Below are 18,264 nucleotides of genomic sequence, written 5' to 3'. Positions count from 1 at the left end.
TTTATGAGCTACTATTTTTCACTGAAGTTGTTAATCTATTTGTTAGAATTATGAAAATAAGTATATTTTGGTGATGTAATCCTGTGCTTACACAGTTCCTTTTCCCTCCCGAGTTCTGTGTTAGTTTAGTACAGGTCCAGTCGTAGTAGATCTGTACATGGAGTTCGGAGTTTTTTCCTATATTCTTGTGATTGGCACAGATTTTTGTTATTTCCTTGGCAGGAAGGCAGGATTCTTTCTGTTTAGTTCGTAGCTGATCCATGTTCCTATCTTAACATTTTGTTTTCCAGTGGAAACCCAACTTGGCAGTATTCCACGTTGATCCATATATTCATGCTCATTAAGTTTCCCTGAGTGGCCATATTTCCTAACATACCTGCTCTTTAATACCCTAGATGTAATGACGCCAGTTCTCTGGTCTTTTCACGTTTTCTCTCTCTCACTGTTTCTTTTCCTGTAGTTTAATTCTGACAGTCGCCTTTCCTACCTTCCCTCCATTCTTCTGCCTGTGCGTCGTGCACCTGCTTCCCTTTCTGACTTCTCAGCGTATACTCCTTTACTCAGCGTGCTCTGGGCTGTATACTGCCTGGCTCCCACCCACCGTCTCTTTAATGGCTTCTTTTAAGACAAAACCTGGTTCTCCCGTCCTCTGTACGTACACTTCAGCCCACTAACCCCAGTGTTAGGATTTAAATCAGCTGAAAAGGGTGGGTGGAGAGGAGCCCTTCACAAGCAACTGAAGCCGCTGTGGGCTGCTCCTGGGTACTGGAGTGTTCCCTAGCAACACTGCATACCTAATACTGTGGCTTTCTTCCCCCGCACTCGCCGCTTACCCAGCGAGGGGATGAAAGGATCACTTTATGAAAACATGGAAAGCATTTAGTGGTGGTTAGGAAGGCGGGGGTGGTGGTGCCCAGTTTAGAGTCCTTTTTAGCAAAATGGGGCTTTTTTCCCCCAGTAGGGACTTGGGGTTTTGTTTTATTTTTGGCTCGTTGCAGCCCTTATTGTGTTGTTGTTGTACCCTGCCTTCATACAAAGGTGTGGGCAAGCTAGTTCTGTGTGACAGTGACATGACTGGCACAAAGAACAGCACACTCATCCGTCCATGGCTGGGCGCTCGCACTCATTGTCATAGCAGAACTGAGAACTAGGTGCCAACTCTCCCTGGCAGATGGTCGCAGGTTCCTGACCGAGCCCCATTTTCTCACACAGCTCACTGTCATTTGCCTGTGTATTGGTGTAGTAAAATGGTTGTGTCTGTATATTTTAAACCCTCCTGTTTAGCTCTCTGGCATGGCTAATGATGGCAGTAGTTTACAGAAATTAAATAGTCTGAAGAATTTGCCATTTTTAAGAAAAATTTTACTAGCCATGTATTTTTGAGGGACATAAAGTTGAACAGCAATTATTAATAAATTTAGTGCTCACACCTGAAAAACTCCTTGTGTCATATATGTAAGTGCATTCCCTTGTTTATTCCCTTGATTTATGTGAGCTAGGAAGGTTAGTTTCATTGGTTCATAGTCAACCAAAAGGAAATGACAGTGTGGGCATCAATTGTGATGTTAACAGTGTAATTTAAGCAGGATACGCGAACCTTGAATGTCAGCAAGTTCCACAGTTACCGGTCGGTGCAGTCAGGCCCAGTTGCTTAGTGCTCTCTGGGGCTAGGGCCCTGGCTGATGACCAGCCCTTCCCTGTGCGTCACGGGCAGGCACCTTGTTTCAGCTTGCTCTCAAAAAGTAACTGTCCCTCTCTGTATTGAAAATGTATTGTATTTATTGACTGTGTAAGATTAAAGTTCCTACTTGCTGAATCACAGGTGTAGTGTAGAACTGTGAAAGAATACATTAGAATAGAGGTGAACACATCTGAATGTTAGCCCTGTGTCTGCTTGTAGCTTGTTAAGCCATGATCAGGTCATTTAACTTGCTGAAATCTAAACATGCTTATCTGAAAAGCAAGGTAATGCCATAGTATCTCAAAGACTAAAATTGATGCTAAATGGTAACAATAAATGCAAAGTTGTATGATAGTAGTACTACAAATAATGTCTTCCACTCGTTTTAATAACATCCAGGTTTTATAATGTTAGTGTGTTGTATTTCTAGATTTTTATACTTATTTCTTACTTTCAGAACATTACTTCATATCAACTTCTTGGCACCTTTATTTATGGTTCTGCTCTGGGTAAAGCCAATCACCAAAGACTACATTATGAACCCACCTTTGGGTAAAGAAAGTATCCCTTTGTAAGTATGGGTACCCAGGGTTAATTTTTGTTTCATTATGTAATCAAACTGCTCTCCTAAATGTCATTTATTTATATTTAAGTTTTCATTGATAAATTATGCACTGTATTTTTCAGAATTAATAGAAATGTTAAAATATGCTATAAAATGGGAGCTACAAACTATCATTTATCCTTTTGGGGTCTTCATAAATGAATATCCTGTACTAACTACTCCTATGTACTTACTTTTTCAGTGTGGAAATTGTAAAGGAAACAGTACTATAAAGACAGTCCCTATACTTCACAGTTGTTAACATCATTCAGATTGTTTCATCCTTTTTGAGTTTTTCTTCCTTGCTCTTTTTTCTTTTTTGAGAGACAGAGAGGGAGAGCTCTCATCCACTGGTTTACTCCCCAGATGCCCTTAATGCCCAAAGGTGCATGCCCAGCCCAGGTCTCACACTTCGGTGGGCACTCTTCCATCATTGAGCTATCACCACTGCTTTCTGGGGTATTCATTTGCAAGACACAGTCAGGCGCTGGAGCCAGGTGTTGGGGCCTGGCATTCCGATGTGGGACTTAGCCATCAAACCTACCAGGCTAGATGCCAACTTGGCTTTGTTTTCTGGTGAATTATTTTTCTAATAAACTAGAGACATGACATTTTTACCTATAAGCATTATACTTTTCAACTCTAAAATTTATGAGAGCATTTTCCACAATAATTGTATTATCGTTGCACCAAATAAAATTGAAAAACAATGCCCTGACATTATAATTTAGTGTTTGATACTAATTCATATTTATCCACTTAATACAGCTATATTTTAACAGAAAGAAGCCATAGGAAAACAAATAGCTTAGTAAAAGGTATTGAAATGGTGCATACTGTTTTAGCTTTGTGTAACTCTGGAGTGCTAGAAAGCTCAGCTCCAGCTCGGCTTCTCCCTGACATCATTAGGTAATCCTGCTGGGCCTCTGTCTCCCTCGCTGGATATGAAGGTAGTGGGACACACCTCACAAGGTCACCTTTGGAGTTCAGTGGACAAGCTAGAATTAAGTGCTTAATGAATGTTCCTTTCACTGCTTTGTATCTTCAGAATTAAAATAGAAAAACTTGACTAGTTGCTGACACTACATTGTGTTTTTTATATTACGTACTTCTTCTAGATTGATGCAGAATTCCTCTTGGCGTAGATAGTCAGCAATGAATGTGACAGATTTTTTTTTTAATAGTGAATTCTTTTTTTAAAAAAAGATCTATTATTAATTAGAAAGTCAGATTTACAGAGAGAAGGAGAAACAGAGATCTTTAATCCACTGGTTCATTCCCCAAGTGGCAACAATGGCTGAGAATGAGCCAGTTCAAGGCAGTAGCTTCCTCCAGGTCTCCTGTGCAGGTGCAGGGTCCACAGCTGCTTTCGGCCGCAAGCAGGGAGCTGGAAGGGAAGTAGAGTAGGCAGGGCATGAATCAGTGCCCATATAGGATCCCAGCATAGTCAAGCAGGGATTTAGCCACTAGGCTATCACACTAGGCCTCATAATGGTATTTCTAACTTGATAAATTCCCCAAGTAAATAAAAATAAAACTCAGGATCCTACGATTCTAGATAAAATCTCAGAGATACTTGTAGTTCATGCTTTTGATACTGAAACCATTCCCAGTCTTTCCTGCATATTTGTCATAGAAACAATTTCATATTCTATGATTCAGTTATCTGATTAATTGGAACAACAGAGAAAGTAGTATTTATGATCTATCCATTTTGTACCTTTATTATGCTATGTTTTAGTGCTTTACATATTTTATCTCATTCCTACAGAAGTTTCCAGTTTGTGGTTACTGGTCCCATCTCTCATTTATAGGTAGATTAACAGACTCATAACTTTAATTTTGTGGCTAAGACATTTTTCAGATTTGGCATTTGTTAAACGTTAAGGAGTTACATCAGCATTCGCTTTCTGCTTTTCAGCCTGACTGGTCTTTATTCCGATTTCTGGCTGGTGAACGCTTTGCTTTGCAGGAACTGGCATCAGATTTTCCCCTCAGGTGGATCTTCCACAATGTTTGTGTTTCTGCTCCAGCCTAAGCCTACTTCGTTGCACCTGTTGCCTCTTTCTCCCATCTCCACTTTTGACCGGGTTTATAAACAGTTCCAGTACAAGTTGTCTTTCTGCTGCATTCTGCTCTTTTATTGTGAGTTAATGATGAAGTGATTAGCCAGAAGTGACTTTTGATTTTGTTTGAAGTCCAAAGCCCATGTGGTCAGTTGTGAAAGAATAGCTGTCAGGGTCGGATGAAGGAGAAGTGAAGTGACCAGTCCTTTTTCCGTCACAGAGAAACTGATTTGTGCAAAGACCTTTATTTGTAGTCAGAGGTGAAAGGGTTATAATGCAATTCCAACCTGGAAATGTATTTAAATCCATGCATGCTGTATCAGTGAAAAAAATTTTGTTTGATGTAGGTGAACAGAGTCTGTGTGTTCCCTGAGCACATGAAGAGAAACCAGAAGGGCTGTGTGCGGGGAGGCCCTTTTGGCGTGCTCGGCCATCGAGGTCATCTCTGTGCAGCTCTTTCCTGCAGTGCACACTGCTGCCTGAGCTACCTTCACTCAGCAGCTTAGCTTTATGAGCTGGCCTATATGTCCCAGAGTACTGTTCAATGATTATTATCCTGAGTTCTGATTCATGGCCTGATAGCCTCACAGGCTGGGAAATAGCTGTCTTCAAGACGCTGCCTGTCTGTTCTCTTTGTGGTGCAAGACCAGGGAGGCTCTAGGCTGTGGATTGCCTTGCATCTTGTGTACTGTTATTTTCACATAAATGACTTCTTAATCTTGTTCCTTACAGTGGAAATGTACTTATGAAATGTTACAGTTCTTCCCTACCAATGGATTTTTCTCTTGATTTTTATTTCCCTGTGCATTAATGATCTTGTAGAAAGAAGCAGAGTCCAGGTTTTGTCCTGTCTCCGTCTTTCACCTCCGTTTCATACGGTTCAGTCGGAATTGTGTACTTTAACTCTGTTTCCTGCAATGTTCCTAAACATTATTCCCCAAGCAACTTGGCAAGTCTTGGACCGTTAGCTTGTTTCACAGGAGGGACTGGGTGATAATGAAACCTATTTTGAGGAGATGTGTTATAAAACTGTAAAAATCGCTTCCCATTTGTTCTTTACATCTGCGTTCTGCCCTCATGTTTCTTGGACTTTCAGGAGGACTTTCTAGGTGCCAGGTCCTTTCTGGCAGATGAATTCATTGATTCCAAAAGTCTTGTTAAGGACCTGATGTGTGTTGGAGATTAGTGTACGTACCAGGGATGGTCCAGTCATTATTTTCAAAAATGGTCTGTGGCCTTTATCAAAGCAGAAACCGTTCTTTTTAAATATGACACTGGCACTGGTTCGTGTCCCTGTTGTTCTGCTGCCGGTCCAGCTCCTTTCTAATACCCTGACACAGGCAGCAGAGGATGGCCCCAGTACTCGGGCCCCTGTGATGGTGAGTGTTGGAGATCCGTTGAAGCATCTGGCTCAGCTCTGTTCATTTTAAGCAGTTGGGAAGCGAACCAGTGGATTGAAGATTGGTCTTTTAAAGTTCTTTGAAGAATCCTCACCAGTAGCCTAGCGTCTGAGACTGTCATAATGGCACCTTTTCTCATGGCATCCTGACCCTGACTTTGAGAAATTCCTCATAACCAAGCCAGCCACCACACATAGCAGGCTAGGTTACTGTAGGCATCTGATTGCTTCATGCGTCAGAATTCTTGATTTTCCAGTGGTCCTAACTAAACAGCAAAATAAAAACCCCATTGAGATATGTAAACAATCAGGTAAAATTGTAGCTAGTAATAAATAGACATTGACTTCTGTCATGTGGATTCCTTCTTTGCTTTCAGCTTCACTTTAAGAGCCCTTAGCTTCTCTTTTCATACGTTTTTCCCCCCATGAAGGAGGGTAGGTAATGGATCTTTTATTTATTTAAATTTTTTTGAAGATTTATTTATTTTTATTACTAAGTCAGATATATAGAGATGAAGAGAGATAGAGAGGAAGATCTTCCATCCGATGATTCACTCCCCAAGTGAGCACAATAGCCGGTGCTGTGCCGATCCAGAGCCAGGAGCCAGGAACCTCCTCCAGGTCTCCCACACAGGCTGCAGGGTCCCAAGGCTTTGGGCCGTCCTCGACTGCTTTCCCAGGCCACAAGCAGGGAGCTGGATGGGAAGTGGAGCTACCAGGACTAGAACCAGCGCTCATATGGGATCCCGGCGTGTTCAAGGAGAGGACTTTAGCCGCTAGGCCACGCCGCCGGGCCCTGTGTTTCTTATTTTCTGTTACTTAGGATATTTTTGTGATACTGATTCAGTTCAGTTACACAGGGAAAGCATTCTATAACTTTGTGATAGAATGAGGTGGTTTTGTGCCTCCAGCTGTAGCTAAGTGGAATTTTTTTCTTCTGTGGTGAACATTAGTATGTAGCTAGCAAACCGGCATATTGTGGTCTTTGAGAGCACTGTATCAACTTTTTAATCTGTAGAATGACAGAAACTACATTTGACACTCTGCGCCTCTGGTTGATCATCCTGCTGTGTGCCTTGCGCTTGGCCCTGATGCGAAGTCACCTCCAAGCATATCTCAACTTAGCTCAGAAGTGTGTGGATCAGATGAAGAAGGAAGCAGGACGAATAAGTACAGTTGAACTACAGAAAATGGTAAGTTTTACTCCATAGTCAAAATGAGAAGTAGCACACGCTGTTACAAAAATAAAAAAGGAATTGTTTCCTTTAGTAGATAGTGATACCCAGTACTGTACTGAGTGAAGGAAGGTTCTCAGTTCCTCTTCACTGAACTGATCCTTTCAGTTGTGTTGGACCAATCTGTAGTGTGCCTGCTAATGCTAATGAAAGCCCGCAGCATTACCAGATGTTTAGACTTAGTAATTTAAGGGTTGGAAACACTGATTTGGTGGCCCAGTCCGTTTCCATAGCATTACTCTGTGTATGGCATGTGTTTGGCCTAATAGGGCCCTTCAGTAGGAATGTCCCCAGCATCACAGCAGCCTGTAAGCACCGTGTCTTACCTGGAGAGTGGGTGCTGGAGCCTCCGTGCTTTAATTGTCTCGCGAGGTCAGGAGCATCTGTGGAAGGACAGCAGCCTTTTCTCTCCATTTTACTTTTCATATGTCTTTGTAGTCTTACAGGCCTCAGTGAAATCAGTCAATGTACAATGGGGATTTTGGCATTTTGTTTATGAGAGGTTCACTACACTGCTCGTGTATGCCTGCTGTTATTTGTTTTGCTGCTTTTAGATAACTTTCCTGAGACATTTTAGCATTTTGTTTTATTTTTGAAGTATAAGTGAATGTACACCATTTGAATTGGTAGTTAAGAACTTGCTAACTTTATTGTTTGTGTTTTAGTATTTGGTATATTCTAGAAACTACATTCAGAACTTTCAGAAGTCAGTTTGGGACCATTTATGGTGAAGTGTAAACTTACTAACCTTTATTCTCCTTTCCATAAAAGAGTTTGCTTATCTCTGAGCATTTCACTCTGACAGTTAAATGGAAGTTTCTTTCACTCCTGACATGGCAGCTGTTGTAATAGATACTTAAGAATGTTGTTGGTTGCAGGTGGCGCGAGTCTTTTATTACCTTTGTGTCATTGCACTGCAGTATGTGGCACCTCTGGCAATGCTGCTTCACACGACCCTGCTTCTGAAAACACTAGGTAGGCACACCCTGGCAGCTGGCACCCCCTTCCTGCAAATTATCTCAAAGAAAGTAGGGTTGCTTAAAGTGTTTCTTTCCTTCTCAGTTTCAAGAGGAAGCATGGAAAAATTTTATTGGTGGAAATTGGTTGAAGAGCATCATCCTAACTTTAAAACTCAGGCTCTAGTGATTTTATAACTGTGTGCTTTACTTACAGGAATTTTTTCAAAGGTAAATTCCCAGATTTACCCAGCAACTTCAGTGAATGCTTTTGGTCTTAATTACTAAAGCTTCATTTGAGGTTTTGTTAGTGCCTGACATTTAAATTATTACAAGGCGCTCAGAAACTTACATTCTTAGACTCCCATGTGAACTTGTGTTTCAGATAATGTGTGTTCAAAGGGTAAAGAGTCTGAGGATCACCTGCAGGTAGCTCAGTCAGCTCTCTAGTGAGCTCCGTGGGGTTACTCAGGACTTCGCATTGCGGCACTGACCCATTGCTGAGATCAGGCAGCCTGCCAAGACGGAGGGTGAAGAAGCCAAGAGTAGTGCTGGGGTGGGCTGATGAGAGGCGGAAATGCTCTTTTAAAATGCATGAAAGGTAAAGGGGTAGGCAGCTCAGTTGTAAATTATGTGACTAATATCCTGTCCAATGTAGGGACATCTATGATAAAAAAAAAAATTTCTGGAAGCTATTAATAGTTTCTCATACTGTAATCATAAGGTGATTTCTGAGAAAGAAATTTATTCCTAATGTAGAAGTAGACGATTTCCAGGAAGTCATTGGGTCTGTTACTTTCACTCATATAGAAATACTTGATTCATATCTTTTACAAGGAAAAAATTGTTGATTATAGTGCCAGATTTTACTTCACTTAATTGAAAGCTGTTTCACAGTTTAATTACATTAGGTGTGTTTTTCATGATTGTAGAAATATCATTTTACTTTATTTTCAACATGAAATGATTTACAACGCCACTGAACTTCCTGTTCCTTAATGTCAAATTTAGCCCATATACATATATATATAAACTTTGGAAGTAGTTCTGCTTCATGTTTATTTGTGTCTTACATTTTCTAGGTAATCATTCCTGGGGGATTTATCCAGACTCTTTGTCTACCTTGCCGGTTGATAACAGCCTACCCTCTAATTCTGTTTACTCTGAGTTACCATCTGCTGATGGGAAGATGAAGGTGACTGCCACACAGATAACAGTGGCACTGAGCAGCTTCAAACACATTTTCACTCCTCTGCTTTTCCGAGGACTTCTCTCCTTCCTGACGTGGTGGATCGCTGCTTGCCTCTTCTCCACGAGCCTTTTTGGGCTTTTCTACCACCAGTATCTGACTGTGGCGTGAATCTCGGTTAGCAGAAGTGGATATCCAATTCACACTTCAAACCCAAGGATGTATGCCCTTGAAGGGCTGACAGAAACCAGAAGAGAGCCAAGTACAAAGGAAAAGGCATATCAGAATATCTGTTTTAACTGCTTCCTCTGTATTCTCAGGGTGAATTTATGTTATAATATGTAAAATCACAGAAAAGATTGTTAACTGTTACACTGTGGCATTGGAATTTTAACTTTGTATTCCCTGATGTGTGAGGGCTATTTACAAGGGTAATACTTCTGATTACCTTGGTTTACAGAAACTTCCAGCAGTCTTTGAAACTTCTTGAATGACTACAGCTGTTGATTCATTGCTCTTGGTGGCGTTAAGGTACTGTTGATGCTCATGTGGCTGCCTGTAGAACAATCTTCAAACTGAGCCATGCAGTAGGGGAGGGCAAGGAGCCGAGTCCTTTCTGTTGGTAGCATTTTAGTTGCTCTTCAGGTGACAACCATCAACACCAGCAGAAAGAAGGAGATAGCTACTGTATATTACAGTAAGGGAAGCTGCAGAGTTTATGAATTTTAATGGTGACATAGATGAATATCTAAAAGTACTGTTACTCCAGAGTGGCAGGACTATCGTTTTAAAATGTGTTCCACCCCACCTGAGAGTTCTTTACAAGTCATTGGCCATGTGAACATTGCCATCTTACTGTTAAATTGGGGCCTCTATCCTCTTCCTAAATAGTTCCCATTAATGATCCAAAAATATTTATCAATACTGATCAGATGTCTAAAAAATTACTTTGTAATCCTGCTGACTACCTGTATGTATTGTATATATATTATATATTAAATATATAATATATTGAGATTATAAAAGTTGAAAATATTTGATTCTTATAATATTTTAAGTTGCTGAATGTATATTAAAAAATGATTTGAATGAGATGTATGTAGAAATTTTATTTCTGTCTGGAATGTGATTAAAGTCCTTTTGGAAACCCAACAGTGTACAGTTTGCTTTGCTTCTGTGTGAGAGTAACTACAATTTTGTAAGCACTTCAGTGGTTTCTCCCAAATCAGAATTCTTTGTTGTTTTCAAAAATCAAAGCCTTTCCTCCCTTACCAAATCTTCAATTATCATTTAAACCTGCATTAAATTGGACTTACTGAAGATTTTTAGTCTCTAAATGGGAAATATTTTTACAGACTAGAAATTGAAGTAATTTGAATGAAAAAAGGGGAAATGAAAAAAAATAAGATTACTTTAAATGATTCCCAGGTCTAAAATCCAAAATGGTGTTCAGTGAAATGCAGTGTCAGTTGACATTCCTCAAATATGTTCAATTTTTGTGTTTGTTTTTCCTGAAAATTTTTTGAATTAAGTATCTACAATAGAAGTTAAAAATATAATGATTACAAAAGATAATTGAGGTCCTGGCGCAGTAGCCTGGTGGCTAAAGTACTCACCTTGTGTACGCCAGGATCTCATATGGCTTGTGTCCTGGCTGCTCCACTTCTATCCAGCTTCCTAATTATGGACTGGGAAAACCCCTGTACCCACATCAGAGACCCTGAAAAAGTTCTTGGCTCCAGGGTTTGGGTCAATTTAGCTCCGACTGTTGTGACCACTTGGGGAGTGAGATTTTCTTTCTGTATGTCTGCCTTTCTGATAAAAACAGATAAGTAAACCCTTTTTTTTTTTTTTTTAATGATAATCTGGATTTTATTTAAAAAAAAATAAATGTATGTTCTTCCATATAACTGACTTGGGAGACTACAGCTCCAAGCTTGAATCTTCTGGAATTACTCTCATGGCTTAAGGTTCACATTCATTTGAATACTTTTCAGTATAGCAAATTCTTGTCTTTTGGTACAGATTTGAAGGTTTTGAGAATTGCTGATATTTTGGAAGACTGTGGGATGTGGAAACTGCTGAAACAGTGAAGTGAATTGTGGATGTGGACTGATGGTACTTCAGGTGTGTTTCCAAAAGAAGCATCTGAGATATATCCGCATCAATGAAATAAATCTTTTCGAGTAAGTTTGTATTAACATTCCTTTTGTTTTATGTTTGGGAGTTTCTTCTGCAATTTTCAAGTGAGATTTTCATTTGATATACCTGTGGTTGGGTTTTTTTATGATCTTTAGATTTTAGTGTTTAATAAATTGACTGATTTGTAGCCATGGTTCTAAGAACACAGTGACATTTCCCTCCTCTTTTTCTTCCCCCTCTTCTATCCTACCATCCTTTTAACTTTTGAGGTAAGATGTTTTTAAATTTACAGAAAAAGGTGACTTCATTTCGTATGGACGATCTCACATGTGGGACTTGGAAATGGTCTCATTTGCTGTTAATGAACATCCTTGTGTAAAAGCCATGGCGTTTTTATTTTTGACATTCAGAGATTGTACAAAGGAGTGGTAAGGGAGGAAAGCAGAAACTTTGTTATTGGGTGGAGTAACATCTATGAATTTCTGATTCAACCTTAGAACTTGAACTCTCCCGAAGTATACTTTGGGCTTGGGGCAACCTAGATTATTTGAGTAAATTTGATTTTACTTTGCTTAACCTTTCAATGCAAATTTGGACTCATTGGCTTGTTTATGCATCTTGTATGTGCTGGGAATTCCGTTCTTTAATGGCAAGAGGATTTGTACTTCTTTCTTCTTTGAGACTCAATGGAGGAGCTCTTCCACTGGTTTCCTCTTCAAATATACATAATGCAAATGCTCCTGAAGTCCTCCTTTTGGGGACACAGAGAGAAGCCAAGAACTCAGTCTCATCTTCCATGTTTGTAGGAACTCGTGTGTCTCATAGGATCTGCATTACCAGGACACTGGGTTCAGGATCCAGAACCAGGAATGATACCCTAATGTTGGGGATGCGGATATCTTAGCAGCAGACCAAATACCTGCCTCCAAATAATGCAGTGATTTAGCCAGATTAGGTCAGAAGATGTTATACTCCATGTAATGTACCTCATGTCAGTAACTTTTAGTATGTATGCTTGCCACATTAAGTGTGACCCTCATAACCTTGCTTTGTATACTTTAGGAAAATTTTGTTGAGTTTGTTGATTCTTCTTTATATCTCGTCAATCCAATGCACTCTTAAAATAGCTGTATTCTTTGTCCTAATCCAACTTATTGGTCTTAATATTCTTGTACATTTTGATTATCTTTGTCCTTTCCCCTAGAATTCCAATTGCTTTGCACAAAATGACCAAAGCATGCAAACATAATGGGTTCATTGTCTTGTTTCTGATACAAATATCATTGGAAAAGTAACGACATTTCTCTTGAGTTATGATTCACAAAAGATATTCATCCATTAATGGAATTGATAGATCCAGGAAGCAATAGTAGAGTTCATTATGAAATCCATAATTGGAACTTTACTAGATAAACTTTATCCTTTCAAATGAAAAAAATTAAATTCTCAGTATTGCAAAGTAGAAGGTCTCAACATTCTCTGAATTCATACACTTTCTGAACCATCACATAATTGAAAGTAGTCTATCAAGGTAGGTGCCTCTATGTGGCAAAATAGAACTGGGTTTTGAATATGGATGGTCCTTGTGTCTTCACAGAGCTTTAGGTAGCTTACAGAATAATTTCAATGCACTGAATTAATCTTAAACTTGAACCCAGGGTCAGGAAATTGTCAATGCAGTCTCACTTTTTACTTCAGCTCATGTCTGTGGTGCACACCAGCTTTTTGCCTGACCTGCTTTTATTCTGAGATGGGCACTAAAGATGTCGAAAGGCTGATGTCAACGTTTTTCTTTAAAATAGTATTGGGCCCAGCATGGTAGTCTAGTGACTAAAGTCCTTGCCTTACACACCCTGAGACCCCATGTGGATGCCAATTCATATACTGACAGCTCTGCTTTCCTTCCAGCTCCCTGCTTATGGCCTGGGAAAGCACTCGAGGACAGCCCAAAGCCTTGGGACCCTGCATCTGTGTGGGAGACCTGGAAGAAGCTCTTGGCCCCTGGCTTTCGATTGGCTCAGCTCTAGCCGTTGCAGCCACTTGGGGAGTGAATCATCGGATGGAAGATCTTCCTCTCTGTCTCTCCTCCTTGTTGCATATCTGACTTTCCTATATATATATTTTTTCATCAAAAAGAGAAAGTCCTAAATCTATATGTTCCCAAAGAGTAGACACTGATAGTTATGAAACAGAACAGCAACAGTAGCAGAAAACCTTCATAGTGATGGGATAATGATAGAATAGTCCAGAAACAGGAAGAATGGACACATACAAGTACAACTAGAAATTCTAAAATCAGTTTGACCTATGTGTATGTGCACAAATGTAGAACTCCATTCAAGAATCCATGAAACAATATGGCCATATTTTGGGTCATAAGAGGTGAAAATATTGCAGTCATTCATAATACTGATTACTGTAGAGTTAAGTGAGAAATTTAAAATATGACAGACAAATTCAGCTTTGTAATTAAGCATTAAAAGATTCAGGGATCAAAAACCAAAAACTTGGAAGTGTTTTGAGCTGCAAACCAAGAACTGTGAATACTCATCAAAATGTGTGGGATCAAAATAAAGAAGGTTAAAAATGCCAGTAACATAAGGTTATTCACAGAAACTCTGGAAGGGCCAATCAAACCTAAGAAAAATAAAGTCAAAATCAGTGATACGCTACCCATCTGTGTAACAGGTAACGATAAAAATGATCCTTTTGGAAGATTAACAAATAACATGGTCCAGGAAAGAAGAAAGAAAGCCAGTATCGTGATTGGAAAACATCTACGTAGAAGCTTCAGGATGCCAGGAATAAACAGTTGAAGATACGAACAGCACAGTCAACAATGGTCGCGAAAAGCAACTTAGGAATATTTTGTACAAAATATTTACACTGAAATCTAGAAACTGATGAGGAGGTAGACAAAAAACAGTGTTGATATAAATTCAGTAGTTAAAACTAGCTTTAAAAAGTTGCTAACTGGTTCTAAATTTACAAGGCAATGTAAATACTTACTGGCAAGTTGGAACTTTATAACCAGTGTGAAAGACAAATCCATCAGGGAAGAGAAGAGAAACCAGGATGTAGACCCACACTAATTTTAATTTTGGGAAAAATGTCAAAACAATGGAGACAGAAAAGTCATGGTGAAAGATGCTGCTAGTATAATGGAATATCTACATTTTTTAATATGAACTTCAATCCCTACATCATATTACACACAAAATTCAGGAGCTAAATGTAAAAACTGAAATCATAATTATTAGTGATTTTAGTGGTGGACAAAAACATGTTACTTAAACCACAAAGTAGAGGCCGATGTGCTGTATGTTAAGGCGCCCTCTGTGAAGGAGTAGGCATCTCATGTGGGCCCCACTTGGAGTTCCCTGCTGCCCCACCACCAATCCAGCTTCTTGCTAATGCTTCAGGAAAAGCAAAGAGAGATGGCCCAAGTGCTTGGGCCCCTGCCATCCTCCTGAAATTCCAGGCTTCTAGTTTTTGTGGTTATTTGGGGAGTCTTTTTCCTTCCAACCCCGCCTTTCAAATAATAAATTACCAAAAAATTGAAGTGATAACCATAAAGTTTTTAAATGCAGAAACAGACCTCATAAGAACTAAAAAACTGCTCATGAGAAGAAAAAAAAATGTTAAGAGGACAGACATTCACAGCTTGAAATATATCACTTGAAATGATGAGACAGATGGTCCTTAATGGTTAACATGGCCACATCCGTGTCAGAGTTCGTGAGTGCCACACCCACTTCCTCCCCATGCAGACCCTAGGAGGCAGTGTGGAGGGCTCAAGGGGACGGCTTTTTACCAACCCTGGAAGGACCTGGATTGTGTTCCTCCTGCCTTTGGCCTGACGCAAGCCCTGGTTGTTCAGAGCATCTGGAAAGTGAACCAGCTGATGCAACCTCTGATTCTCACATACATCAACAGAGCCTCAAAAAAAAGGGGGGGGGGGATGCTAAAACAGTGGGCATTAAAGAACTGAATAGGCATTTCACACTAGCAGGTGGGAATCCTCCCTGTCACTCAAGCTAATATTAAAGCTATTTTAAAATACGAAAGACTTCAGAGTGCGCAAGAAATTGGAATAGGTATTTCACATTAACCAAAACCATATGAAAACATGTTCAGCCCTTAAACTTGATTGTGTTGATCATCTGTGCAATTTTCTCTGTTTCTTAATGTAAGGATTTTTTGTGGTTCTTGAAACACTGGCTTTTTATCTTGGGCCAAGTGACAGGATAATTAATTAGCCTTTCTTACTAAGGAAATCATGAAAGCTACGGTTGTAAAGCATTGTTGAATGTTACAGTTTTGTTTCTGCAGAAAAATGTGTTGAATGAAAAGAGTGTTAGACTCTTAAAAAGTGCCTGGATTCATTACATAATATGTGGAGTAAAAGTACTACATGAATAAAACATAAATAGGGGACCCAGCACAGTAGCCTAATGGATAAATCCTCACCTTGAAGCTCAGGATCCCATATGGGCGCCAGTTCATATCCTGGCTGCTCCGCTTCCCATCCAGCTCCCTGCCTGTGGCCTCAGAAAGCAGTAGAGGATGGCCCAAATCACTGGGACCCTGCACCCACATGGGAGACCTGGAGGAAGCTCCTGGCTCCTTGGCAGTCACTTGGAGAGTGAGCCAGCAGATGGAAGATCTCTCTTTTGTTTTTATGTCTCTCCTTGTCTCTGTAAATATACCTTTCAATCAAAATAAATCTTAAGTTTTTATCTGCTTGATCAGACATGTGGGGTAAAATTGGTAATGGTTTCCTTAGCTTTAAGTATTTAACAGAAACAGGTTCTTGGCAGAAGTTTGCGGATATTAGTTTAATTTTTTACCTTTGTTTTATCTGAAAGGTAGAGAGATACATTTTTGAGACCACTTGCTTACTCCTGAAATACCCATAAAGTCAGAGCTGGGCCAGGCCAAAGCTAGCAGCCCAGAACTGCCTCAGGGTCCACCATGTGGAGTAGGGACCCAATGACTTGAGCCTTCGCCTGCTGCCTCCCAGGGTACACATCAGGACGTTACAACAGAGTACAGATTGAAACTCGGGCACTCCCATATGAGATACGGGGTTTTTTTAGTGGCATCTTAACCTCTGCCGGATACTTGCTCCATGGATTTCAGTTTTAACAAATCCTTTTTAAGTGGAAAACCATTTTCGTGGTCTTAACCACTTCATTTGTGTTGTAGAAGTACCATGTTTATAATTGCTCAGCTGTGTTCATTGCTGACTTGCAGAGCAATGTGAACATGGTTTGGGTCTTGACTGAACTTGCTGTTGCTCTCCATTTTTCTCCAGGTTCTCATCCATTCCATCTGCTACGCCTTCCAGTTCACTTACATCCTTTTTGGCATTGTCTTGGTTGTTTTTTAATCTTAAGAAATTCACGTTGAGTCCTTTTTATTTGTTCCATGTCTCTTAATGTGTGTCTTTCTCTCTACTTTCTTGAACATACAAATTAAAGTTACAGTATCAGGCTCGATGCCTCACTAATTTTATTATCTGTGTCATTTTGAAACTTGTGTTTCTTGATTTATTTTTCTTCTTGTTATGGGTCATACTTTCCTGTTTGCGTTCCTAAAAATCTATGAATGCCAGACATGAATTTTGCCTTGTTCGAGTAATGGGTAATTTTGTATGTCATTATTCGTAAATTTTATGCTGGGATCTAGTTGGGTTACCAGGAAATCTAGAGACCATTTTTCCCCCTTTTGAGCCTTGCTTTTAAGATGAAAGCAGTATGTGCTGATGTGCAGCCACCACAGAGGCGGTACTCTTTTGAGCCCCTTACTGATGCATTGCACATAACAAGGCTATTCCACTTCCCACTTGAGGATAGGTGCTGAACCATTTCCACCCTTGTATCATCCCAAAGATTGTTCTTTTTCTGATGAGTGAGTCCTAACCACTGGGTAATTCCCAGTACCGGGTTGATCAGATCTCAGCTGAAAAAGAAAGGAAGTATTTTCCACACTTGGCTTTCTGGTCCTCGCCTGTGAATTCCAGTTGGTTTTGCCTCATTGGCGTCTCAGTTTAGGGAGATCCTTGGGCTGTGTTTGAAGTTCTTCCTTGGGCTGTGATTGACATATGGGACAGCCAATGGGACAGAGGCAAGGTTCTACCTTGAGAGTGCCCTTTCTGGTCCTGAGCTCAATATCTGAAAATGTTTTGAGCAGGTTCTTTTATTTTGGTAAAATAATTGGATGTATATAGTCCCTATTAACTCCAATTTGATTGGAGATGCTAGCTTTAAAAATACATACATATTTATTTAAAGCCAGTATTAGATGGAAAGCTCTTCATTCAGTGTTTTATTCCCCCAAGTGGCTTTGATGGCCAGGGCTGAGTCAGGCAGGAGCCAGGAGCTTATTCTGGATCTTCCATGATGGTGGCAGGGCCCAAGCACTTGGCCCATTTTCTACTGCTTTTTCCCGGGCCATTAGCAGGTGACTTGACAAAGTGGAGCAGTTTGGACTTGAACCCATATGAGATTCAGATGTCACAGATGGCAGCTTTATCTGCTTTCCCTCAAAACCAGCCCCCAGAGACCCCAGCTTTTGCTGTTAGCTTCCTTCGGGAGACTTTATGCCCCCACTAAGAGTTCATTTGGAGACAGGCTTCATACACATATTATCTCACAAATATGTGTCATGCAACACCATCAGTCATCAGGGAAATGTCAGTGAATATGACAACGAAATGTTACTACATATCCACTGAATGGCTAAAAGAAGATCTTGGGCCCAGTGCAGTAGCCTAGTGGCTGAAAACTCAAGATCCAATATGGAGCCAGTTCATGACCCAGCTGCTCTACTTCCCATCCAGCTCCCTGCTTGTGGCCTAGGGAAGCAGTCGAGGACGGCCCCAAGGCCTTGGGACCCTGCACCCGCGTGGGAAACCCAGAAGAGGGTCCTTCTGTCTGTAAATCTGACTTTCCGACGAGACATGAATAAACCTCATGGCACTGGCAGAC

At 40.3% G+C, this 18,264-nt stretch overlaps 1 protein-coding gene across 5 annotated transcripts in view; it reads left to right on the top strand.

The window, feature by feature from the left end:
* TMEM161B (transmembrane protein 161B) overlaps window positions 1-10,277 on the top strand; it is a 50,516-nt gene extending 40,239 nt beyond the window's left edge. For 4 of the 5 annotated variants that reach the window (XM_004586214.2, XM_058656400.1, XM_058656401.1 and 1 more), the window contains 4 exons: window positions 2,139-2,252; window positions 6,769-6,943; window positions 7,864-7,960; window positions 9,024-10,277. In XM_004586214.2, coding sequence (XP_004586271.2) covers window positions 2,139-2,252; window positions 6,769-6,943; window positions 7,864-7,960; window positions 9,024-9,301 — 664 coding nt within the window. In that variant the 3' untranslated portion in view covers window positions 9,302-10,277. The remainder of the gene's footprint in view (window positions 1-2,138; window positions 2,253-6,768; window positions 6,944-7,863; window positions 7,961-9,023) is intronic. The other variant, XM_058656399.1, reaches the window with a different exon arrangement.
* Window positions 10,278-18,264: the final 7,987 nt, after the last annotated feature.

The sequence above is a fragment of the Ochotona princeps genome, chromosome 28 (assembly GCF_030435755.1).
Source record: "Ochotona princeps isolate mOchPri1 chromosome 28, mOchPri1.hap1, whole genome shotgun sequence".
Taxonomy (NCBI): Eukaryota; Metazoa; Chordata; class Mammalia; order Lagomorpha; family Ochotonidae; genus Ochotona; species Ochotona princeps.
This window is presented reverse-complemented; position numbering and strand designations above follow the sequence as displayed.